This window comes from Aethalodelphis obliquidens, unplaced genomic scaffold (assembly GCF_003676395.1).
Source record: "Aethalodelphis obliquidens isolate GAN/ISIS:26980383/991018 unplaced genomic scaffold, ASM367639v1 scaffold108, whole genome shotgun sequence".
Classification (NCBI taxonomy): domain Eukaryota; kingdom Metazoa; phylum Chordata; class Mammalia; order Artiodactyla; family Delphinidae; genus Aethalodelphis; species Aethalodelphis obliquidens.
Window position 1 is genome coordinate 1,247,168 of NW_020838052.1, and position 10,241 is coordinate 1,257,408.

The window sequence follows — 10,241 nt, forward strand, 5'->3', positions numbered from 1 at the left end:
GATAGGTTCATGTGAGTGCTTATGGCCTTGTTTCTTCGTGGGCAACATGGCTGGGAACATGACACCTTCATCCCTACATTCAAAGAAGAATCTGCACTCAGACCACAGTTCTCCTTCCTTCTCCAACTCTTGTTGCCATCCTGAGTTATTTCACTGTCCATATAAATGATTCAGACAATACCCTGGTCTCCTAGTGTCCTGCCCCCTCAACTTCAGTGAGCATCTTCCCTTCAGCCACTCACTGCTTGGTTGGCATCATCTAGACTTCTCTACAGTCTGACTTCTTAAATACAAGCATCCCACTATCTGACCACTGGCCCCCTGGTCCTTAAAACTCTCTGTGTCATCCACAGGATCCCTAGCAGCATGCCTCCTACACAGCAGGCATGTATGTAGTATTTCTTGAATGAACAATACTTGTTCTTGTACTGCATCAAGAGTATAGTCCTTTGATTCCTCCATTATCTCCCAATCCACCAGTCCTCTTCCTCTTCACTGTTCTTCCATACCTGGCCAGCTTGCATCCTACATTCTATTTCTTCAGCCAATCTCCATGCAGCTACTGTGGGCAGATAGCAGCAACCCAGTTGCGAAGAGACAGATGCATACACCCCCTGACTTTGTTTGTCCTTCCATCACAACCACCAGCAAGACACAAACCTTGTATGATCCACATCACTTTTTTTATTGGGATCACTGCTTGAAGCAAATCTACATTTATCTCCTTCTAGAGCCACCCTTAAATCCTGTTCAAAGTCAGGGTCACCCTCTATTCTCTGGTATTCTATCCATCCCACCTCCCCAAGGATGGGTTGATTCAGTCAGTTCCTGACTATTCCATATCTATATCCTGTCCTTCTCTATTGGCTTTTGCCCCCACTGTCTATGCAACATGCTCAGGTCTCTCTCCTATCCCAAAAAAGTCCTCCCTTGTTCCCATGTCCACCTTTAGTTACGTCCCTCTATATCCCTCCCATTCTTACACAAATATCTCAAAATGAATCTATACTTACTCTCCAGAACCCTCTCCCTTTGCCTTCTGTTCCAGGCTTTCTCCTTCTAGATCTTGACTTAAGGTATTATCCCCTTGCCTGCTATGCTTTCCCCACATCTCTACCCCACTGAAGTCATACTTGCCTTTTAGCCTAAAACTGGAGCCCACCTTCCCCAAAGAGCTATGCTTATCTCTAGCTCTTATATGAACCCAAAATGTCACTCACAACAACTTAGGCACATTAAAAGACAGAACAAACCGCAATTCATTTTTCAAATTTAATGTAACTCATATCAAATATGACAAGACACAGAAAGCAAACAACAAAGCAGGATTGGCAAACAGATTTTTTCATAGTATGTCACCCTCAGCTGATTGGTAATATCTGCTTAGATTGCTACGTGGACAAAGATTCCAAGGATGTACCTTGGCTCCATGGGAAGGACTGCTGCAATTCATTAGCAGTATCTGTAAACATGCGATATAAATCTGAAAACAAAACACCAAACAGAAACACATTTTAGCACCAAATATACTATTTTCTCATACTTCCTTCATTGTGCTCATCTCTCCACCCTGCCCTCCCACCTTGGGGTTTCTTATAACATCTCCCAGCTCTTATACCCATCCCCATCGGCCTTGGCTGTGGAAATGTTGTAATTACCTGAAACCTCACTAGCCATAGGAGAAGCTACAGGCACCAAGGCTGGTGGCTCCACCACTAAAGCCAGCAGCATTGCTCGGTCCACTGCCATAGCCAGCACTACTGCTTGGTCCACCGTTGAAGTCAGCATCGGTGCTCAGTCCACTGCCAAAGCCAACAATGGAAGTGGGTCTACCAATAAAGCCAGTGCTGGTGTTGGAACCACTGCCAAAGCCAATGATGGTGCTCAGTCTTCCATCGAAGCTGGTATTAGGCCCACCGCCAAAGCCATCACTGATGCTGAGGCCACTACTAAAGTCAGCACTGGTGCCAAGTGTGCTGCCAAAACCAGCATTGGTGCCCAGCCCACCACCAAAGATATCACTGGAGATCAGTCCACCACCAAAGCCAGAGTTGGTGCTCAGTCCACCACCAAATCCAGTGCTGGTGCTTAACCCATCACAAAAGCTGAAACCAGCACTGGTGCTGAGTCCATCACCAAAACTGGCACTGGTAGGACCACTAAAGCAGGTGCTTGTACTAGGAGGGCCACCAAAACATAGGTTGGTGTTAGACACACTGCCAAAGCAGAATCTGGTGCTGGGGGCTCCACCAAAGCTAATGCTGGTACTGGGAGCACTGCCAAAGTCAGTAGTGGTGTTAGGTGCCCCACTGAAGTCAGTACTGGTGCTGAACACACTGCCAAAGCCAGAGTTGGCACTGGGTGCACTGTTGAAGGCAATGCTAATGCTGACAGCACTGCTAAAACCAGCACTGGTGTTGAGTGCACCACCTAAGCCAAGACTGGTGCTGAGTGTACCACCAAAGCTGGCACTAGTGCTGGGAGAATCACCAAAGCAGAAGCTGGTGCTTGGTGTACCACCAAAGTCAGTGCTATTGCTGAAAGAGCTGGTACACCAGCTAAACCAGCACTGGTACTGAGTACACCATCAAAACCAGTGCTGGTGCTAGGAAAGCCACCAAAGCAGATACTGGTACTGAGTTTGCCACCAAATCTGGCACTGGAACTGGGAGAGCCACCAAAGTAGACACTAGTGCTGAGTGTGCCACCAAAGCCAGTGCTGGTGCTAAGTGCACCACTAAAGACTGCACTGGTGCCGAGTGTACTGCCAAAGCTGGTGCTCATACTGAGTGCATCACTGAAGCCAGCAGGGGTACTGAGTATGCCTCCAAAACCAGAGCTGGCTCCACCACTGAAACTTGTACTGGTGTTGAGTGGGCCACTGAAACTAGAGCTGACCCCACCACTGAAGTTGGTACTGGTGCAAGGTGCCACCAAAGCTAATGCTGGCTACACTGCTGAAGCTGGCACTGGTGCTGCATGTGCCACCAAAGCTAATGCCAGCCCTGTCACCAAAGACATTACTGGGGCTGGGGACACCACTGAAGCTAGTACTAGCACCATCGCTATAGCTAGCCCTGGTGCTAGATCCTCTGCTGAAGTCAATGTTGGTGCTGGCATTTGCATTTTCTTGGGCTCTGGCCTCAATTTCAAGTGAAAATCTGCCCCAGGCCTGAGCATCATTACCTAACTCTTCTCTTGTTAGGCAGTTGATATCCGTCATCCCAATTCCAGGGCCCAGCCACAGCTTCCTCTCCAATCCCCATTTGGGCTCTTGCCTCAGCCCTGGCCTCAGCCTCAGCTACAGCCACAGCTGCAGCTTGGACTTCCATCTCCACTGCCTCCCGGTACTGCACGGCCCAGTCCTTGGGGTCTTTCTTCTGCACCTAAAATGAGAATTACAATCATTATAAGAAAAATAACATTTGTAATTATGTATTAAATACCTACCATGGGCTTTGTATAAAACTAATAGTAGCATTTAAAAAAAAAGTCTTAGTTGTTGGGACTCTATCATGGGTCAGTCCTGAGATCCAATTTCAGTTCGATAACTTAGGTGCTGTGTGACCTTGGACAAGCTACTTAATCTCACTGAGCCTAAGTGTCTTCATCTGTAATATGGGAAACGATAAGAGAGTATGTTGTGGATTGAATGTTTGTGTCCCCCCAAAATTCATATTTTGAAGTACCAACCTCGAATGTGACTATATTTGGAGGTAGGCCTTTATGGAAGTAAAGTTTAATGAGGTCATAATGGTGGGTCCTTGATCCAATAGGATTAGTGTCCTTATAAGAAGAGACTCTCTCTCACCACCATGAACACAGCAAAAAGGTATTCATCTGCAAGCCAGGAGGAGAGGCTTCACTAGAAACTAACACTGCTGGACCTTGATCTAGGACTTCCAGCCTTCAGGACTATGATAAAATAATTTTCTGTTGTTTAAGCCACCCAGTCTATAGTATTTTGTTATGGCAGTTGAGGAGACTAATACAAAGTATGAACATGAATGAAACAATGTAAACTTTATGTCAAGCAGCATTCTGGGACATAAATGAAGTTCCATGTGCTTATATATGAACTGCAGACTGCCCTATACCTGCCCATCCCTGTACACTGCCTACCCCAGCCAGAGACATCCTGTACCCTTAATATGCCAAGTCAGGGCAGCTCTCCTATTACCTTGCATGCAAACTTGAGAACTTTCATCTTGCTAGTCTCATGGTAGGAGCACAAGCCCCAGAAGAACTCATATTCAGGTGGTCTGCTGTTGGGGACCCTCTTGTATTCCAGGTACCTTGAAGAAAGGAAATGAAACTTGCTTCTAACCAAGCAAACCTGTTGTCTAACCACTTGGGACCAGGTGGCAACCTCCTCCAAAGAAAAACTAAACTCAGCTCCTAGAGAAGGATTTCCAAGGCCCTCCTTCCCTAGACTCACTCCAAAACACAGTTCATGGTCTTGACCTCCAATACTGAGCCATTTCCCATTGGCCCTGTGCAAAGTAGTCACTTGGTGTGGCAGGGGACGCATGTATAGGGCATGGTGTCACAGGGAGGCCAAAGTATCCTGCCACCTGTGAGGAGTAAACCCAAGTTTCTATTGGGTGTGTTGTAAACAGAGGAGCCATTCTTTGGGCATTCTGCTCTGAGCACACCCCACAGCAAGGGCCTTGTGTTTGGTCTGGCCCAGCCCTGGTATGGTCCACCATGGACTCAGTTCTAGGGAACAGGATGCCCATACCTCTAAAGGTAGTGTAAGAAAAGGGCAATCGAGCACTTTCTGGACCAGATCGGCACACTCAGAACACTTCATGGCCTGACAAAGCCCCCAAACACCACTTACTTCTGCTTCACAAACTCATCTGTGATGAGCTTCCTCACTTCCCCAAAGAGCGAGTGCCTTACCCTAACAATGGGAAAAATAACCCATGAACCAAGATCAGAACTTCCCACATGAAGGCAGAGGCATTTCCCAACATGGAAGAGACCTCTCTAGTACATAAGGCCATCTCAATGAACTCAGGAAAGTAATGAACACATGGTCACTAGAAGCAGGCAGTTGAGGCCAGATGGTTCTTTATCAGGGATGCCCTGAAGGTCTATCTTATATATCAGCTTAGAACAGAAAAAGAACATAGGAGAAAGGGGAAGCAGAGAGTTCAGGACCATTTCCCCATCCACCCAGGTCAGAACCCTGGACCCTCTACCCAGTCCAGCAACCCCGCCCCCTCCACCAGACCACCAGGCTGATGCAATCCTGGGACCATCCTCTCTTGCCAAAGGACAACATGGAAAGCAACTGCTGACAGAGCCCAATCATACCCAGGGTGCAGCCCCAACTTGGGCAGCAACTCCCAGATGACAGCTGCAAGGGGAGGCAAAAGGAAACAGGGATAGAAAATGAACATGTGGAATTCCGACCATGACCCCCCATTCGGCTGCCAGCCCAGCAACTCACCCTCATTGGCCTTGTTGCCATTCATAAAAATGACACTCAGAAATCACCATGAGAAGATCTATTTTGGGTGTGTCCTTGGTCCTAGGGAAATAATGGGACAGAGAGAAGGTTTACATCCAGCAGCCATCTGCAAAAAAATACACACCAGCCAGCCTACTAGGTTAGCTTCTCCCAGATTCTTCAGATATGAGAGAATTCTGCCCAGTCTATGCTTCAAGCTCTATGTGACCCTGGGCAAGGCACTTAGACTCCCTTATTCATAAAATGGGAAAATCACATTTTCCTCTCCCCAGGTTGCTGAGAGGATAGAATTGTACTTGTATTTGTCAACCCACTACAACCCAGACACCCAGCCAATATGAGTCCCTTCTTTCTCTTCCAGACCCCTCAGCTCCAAAAGAATTCTAGGCATGGCCCCACTGATGCTCCTGCCCTTCAACCCTCATGATTCACCCATACCAGGAAGCCCTCCCTTGGGAACCACTCTACCAAGGTCAATAGGAAGAGACAAGCAACAACAGGGAAGCTTCTGGAGATACAGAAAACTTGACAGTAGGAATGACCTGTCCCAGGCTTCTACAACCTCCATTCAATCATAAACAGGCACCACTATCATGTGTAGGGCTCCAACTACGTGTGGGATATGGAAAAGGGGTTTTTAGGCTCTGTCTTTCCTGACTTCCTAGGGGATGTGGGGAGAGGACAGGGATGGAGTAGTACCATGGACAAAAGCAGAAGCCTCCCTCCCATCCTAGCCCTTTCCCAGCTTACGTTCCCAGGATGCCTGCAGAGGATTCCTGAATGCTGATGAGAATATACAAGCTACTTTGTTTATCAATTTCCTTCAGATTGACTCGAAACATCTGCCAAGTAAAAGAATAGCCTGTGAGGTCACAAAATTCAGCCTAGGCAGTGAAATAATTCATGTAAAGCACTTAACTAACACAGCAAACAGGTAACAAATGTACTATTGTTATCAAAATAGTCTTTATGCTTAATGGGACTCTAGGGAGACAGATAATGGGGGATGGAAGGGAGAGGTGAGCAACTGAAATACACTACAGGACATGTGCAGCAGTAGACAGAAGCCAGGACTAAGCTGGGTGGCTTGGGTCCTAGCTGTACTTGCTGTGTGACCCGAGGCTAGTCTACGTCCCTCCCTAGGCCATCATCTGCTCATTTGCACAGTGATGGGGCTGGATTAGGGAGTCTCTGTGGTCCCCCGCAAAGGGACGTGTACACCTTTGTTCCATTCAAGACTTCCCCATTGTGCCCGTCCCACAGAGGATGTCCCTTCACCTTCTCCAGAGCATAGCTTGCTCGTTCAATGATCTCTGGGAAATATTCATCATATTCTTAGATGACATCCTTCAGCATGTCTGCAGGAAGGGAGAGGTGGGAGCAGCTGGGCTGAGAAGGGGCCACAGAGCTGCAGCCCTTTTGCCAGCCCTATGGGGTTAGTGTAGTCTGAGTCCTGAACTGTGTTAATGGGAGATGCCAGCCATGACAGAGTGTGAAAAGGGCAGGGGAGGATAGATGAGAGAATGAAGAGGCCATAAAACTAAATGGTTACCCCCAGGGCAGGGAGGAGAGGGGAGTAGAAAGGAGAGCTCAGGGAGGAGGGTTGGGATGACTCTACCTGAGCGCTTGATGGGGATCTTTGTCTGGTCCTTAACCAACAGGTATTTCATAAACTTATTTGCCTGGGAGAAGAGGAATACATGGGGAGATCTCAATATGTTTTCATAAAACTTGGAAGAATGACAGAGAAGAGGGCAGGTGAAGAAGAGAAGAGACTGGGCAGCATTGGATTCTTACCCTTTCTTGCAAAATGGCCACATCTCAGGATAGCGGAGGCCTCCGGCCCCATGGAATCCACCTATAATTACCACCACCTCTCTCATCCCCGTTCAGATGCTTGGACTGCATCATCAGAAAGCAGAAAGGTCCAAAATCACCAGGTGAAAGAGATGGCTCTGTCTCCTCACCCTGCCTATTCCTGAAAGTCCCCTAAACCCTCCCTGTAGGGGTCCTGACCTTACCATTAGCCACACTGAGTTCTAGATTTGTCTTTCACTGTCTTCCGGTCAGGAGTTTCATTTCCCTGCCAAGACAGGAGCAACCCAAGGGCAGGGTCTGGTTCTTCCTCTTCTTTTGGCCACCACTGGCTCTACTAGCTGTACCCCTTCAACAAGTCACTTCACCTCTCTGGGACTTGGTTTTCTTATCTGTAACACTGGGACCTAGCTGGTAAGAGTTACTTTAAAACATAAAAGCATAACCTGTGTGACTATACCCAACACAAAGCCTGGTCCATGCTAACTACTATGTATTGATAAATACAAGTTGAATTATATCCAGTTTGTAGCTAAGTGTATGGATGCCTTATTTCCCCACCAATTTTTGAACTGCAAAGCAGCAGGAACTATATCACATTCCTCTCAGCATCTCTCACAGCCTATGTGAATGCAGGGACTGGCTCAGTAAACTTAAAAGAACAAGTGAACAAACCAGGCAGATAGGAATGGAAAAGGAGTACAGAGTTAAGGATGGTGATGTCAGAGCTCTCACCTTTCGGTTCCTCTTGCCCCGGGTCCTGGTTGTTGGCTCCAGACTCAACTGAGCCAGGTAGTCATCTGCCAGGGCCTGGACAGCAGCAACAACCTGAGTCTCAAGGGCACTTATATTGATCTGAGGGGTAGTCATCTTGGCCTGGGCCCCTTTGTCAATTTGAGTCTGGCTTTCAGTTGTCCGGGCTTTAGTGGCAACCTTCTGAGCCCTGTACCTTCTCTTGACCCGGAGGGTGGCTGCTAGGGCTTGTTTTGTGACCATTTGACTGGCAGGTGGGGCCTCAGAGATCTCACAGGCAGAATTTGGGCCCTTATAGGCAGCCTTCTTGACTTTGGATTTTTTGGGCCAGATAGCTGCTGCTGAGGCCTCAATCTGCCTGGTAGCTGTCTCAGTGGCATCTGGGGTCTCTAGGAGTTCAGTGTCAGTATTTGTGTCCTTAACAGTTGCTTTCTTGGCTTTGGAGGTTTTCTTAGTTCGGATGGAGGTAATTTGGCCTTGGATGGTAGCTGAGTAGGTGGTGGATGGAGTCAGTGAGATCTCAGTGGCACTAGTTATGGCCTTATTGTTAGCCTTCTTAGCCTTGGGAGCTTTCTTAGGCTTGATGGAGGCTAACAAGGCTTGAGAATTGGCTGACTCAGTGGCAATCGGAGTCTGGATAGTCTGTGGGATGACTGGCACATTTAGGGCCTACAAGGGTAACTTGATCTGTGTAGTAACACTCTCACTGCCAGTTGGAAATTGGGAGCCTCGGGCTGCCTTAGCAGTAACTCTCTTTGTCTTGTTGGCTTTCTTAGGCTGAGCAGTGAATGAAGAAGCCTGAGTATTGGCTACCTCAGTGGTAGCTGAAGCCTGGTTGATCTGGGGGATGATTGGCAGGTTTAAAGCCAGAAAAGTTATTTTAGGCTTGTTGGTGGTAATCACATTGGCAGATGGAACTGGAGGGGCAGTGCGTACTGTCTTAGTGATAGCCTTAATAGGGGCCTTCTTGGTCTTGCTTTTCTTAGGCCGGTTGGCAACTGGTGGGTCCATAGCTAGTAGGTCCTTGGTTGATGACAAGAGGGTATGCATCAGCAAGACACTATCTTCTTCTGTTGTCTCAGGCTGTACATCTGGAGGGAAGTGAAGCTCAGGCTCCCAGAGGGCCCTACACACTTAAGATTATAACGTGCTGAGCCATCTGGCCTCCCTACAATCCACCCTTTCTACAAAACCTCCCCCTCCTCTGAATGGTGACTGATTGAAGGGGAGGGTGAAGGAAGAGGAAGGGAGCAAGAAATAGGCAGGTTTTCTTCACCTCCTCCTCCACCATTCAGGGGAGGACTGAAACAGGTTAGGCAGGAAATTATGCAACTACAGAGTGGTAGGGGCTCAACAGCCTTAAATGAACTCAGAATAGGGCAGATGGCCTGCCAAGAATGCAGAGGGGCCTCACCTGGAACGGGGTCATCTTATAATCGGAGTCATTTCTCCTATCCATTTTTCTGGAAAGCCGAGAAGGGGCCTGAGTCAGGAAAGAATAAGAGGGAGGTGGACATTCATCAGGTCTCCTGCCAATCCTGAAGGAGGGGGTTCTGATCAAACCTTGGGCCCCAAACCCTTCAACTACTGGGTTCTCATACCTAGAAACCCAGACCATCTGGCTTCCAAATCCTAGCTCCTTTTGCCTCCAAGAAACCGCAAGCCTGCTCTCGATCCCGCCCCTTTACCCTACAAACACCCTTACCGCAACTCGGTAGTGCGCATGCACATCAACCAGAGGCGTGAGGGCAACCGCAGGCGCTCAGCGCGCATGTGCTTTGGTGGACTGGACAGCCTGACCACCTCAATCCCACATAAGCCCTCTGCCCTCAGAGCAGCAGAACATCTTGACGCCACTCCTGACCCACTCTTTCTAACTGCACCTCGTCTCATTCCAACCCTTCCCCCAACACCGGTCCCTCTCCCTCCGCTCTGCAGCACCTCTTCGTTCCGCCCCTTCCCCAACACCATACACCTCTCCTCTGCAGTATAGCCACGCAGCGCACTGCCCCTTTCTGTAATGCCCCCTCCCTCCGCTCTGCTGTACTCCTCCGCACCTCCTCTTCTCTTTATATGCCCCCTCCCTATGCTCTGCAGTAAGTGCCTGCACTGCCCCTTCCGCAACACCGCACCCCTACTTCCACGTCTGCAAGTGACCATCCCGCCCTTACTGCAACATGGTTACCCCACCCAC

At 48.5% G+C, this 10,241-nt stretch overlaps 1 protein-coding gene and 1 non-coding gene across 2 annotated transcripts; both read right to left on the reverse strand.

The window, feature by feature from the left end:
* Nucleotides 1-1,669: 1,669 nt before the first annotated feature.
* On the reverse strand, nucleotides 1,670-9,506 carry LOC113614928 (trophinin-like). Its single transcript, XM_027096787.1, is given in 15 exon segments — nucleotides 1,670-2,542; nucleotides 2,575-2,932; nucleotides 2,934-3,218; nucleotides 3,220-3,386; nucleotides 4,181-4,295; nucleotides 4,844-4,906; nucleotides 5,323-5,365; nucleotides 5,459-5,498; nucleotides 5,500-5,539; nucleotides 6,230-6,321; nucleotides 6,758-6,837; nucleotides 7,098-7,161; nucleotides 7,277-7,381; nucleotides 8,030-9,160; nucleotides 9,462-9,506. Coding segments are annotated over 15 exon segments (3,501 nt in total).
* On the reverse strand, nucleotides 4,530-4,658 carry LOC113614947 (small nucleolar RNA SNORA11). Its single transcript, XR_003430788.1, has one exon. It is a non-coding gene; the product is annotated as a small nucleolar RNA SNORA11 (small nucleolar RNA).
* Nucleotides 9,507-10,241: the final 735 nt, after the last annotated feature.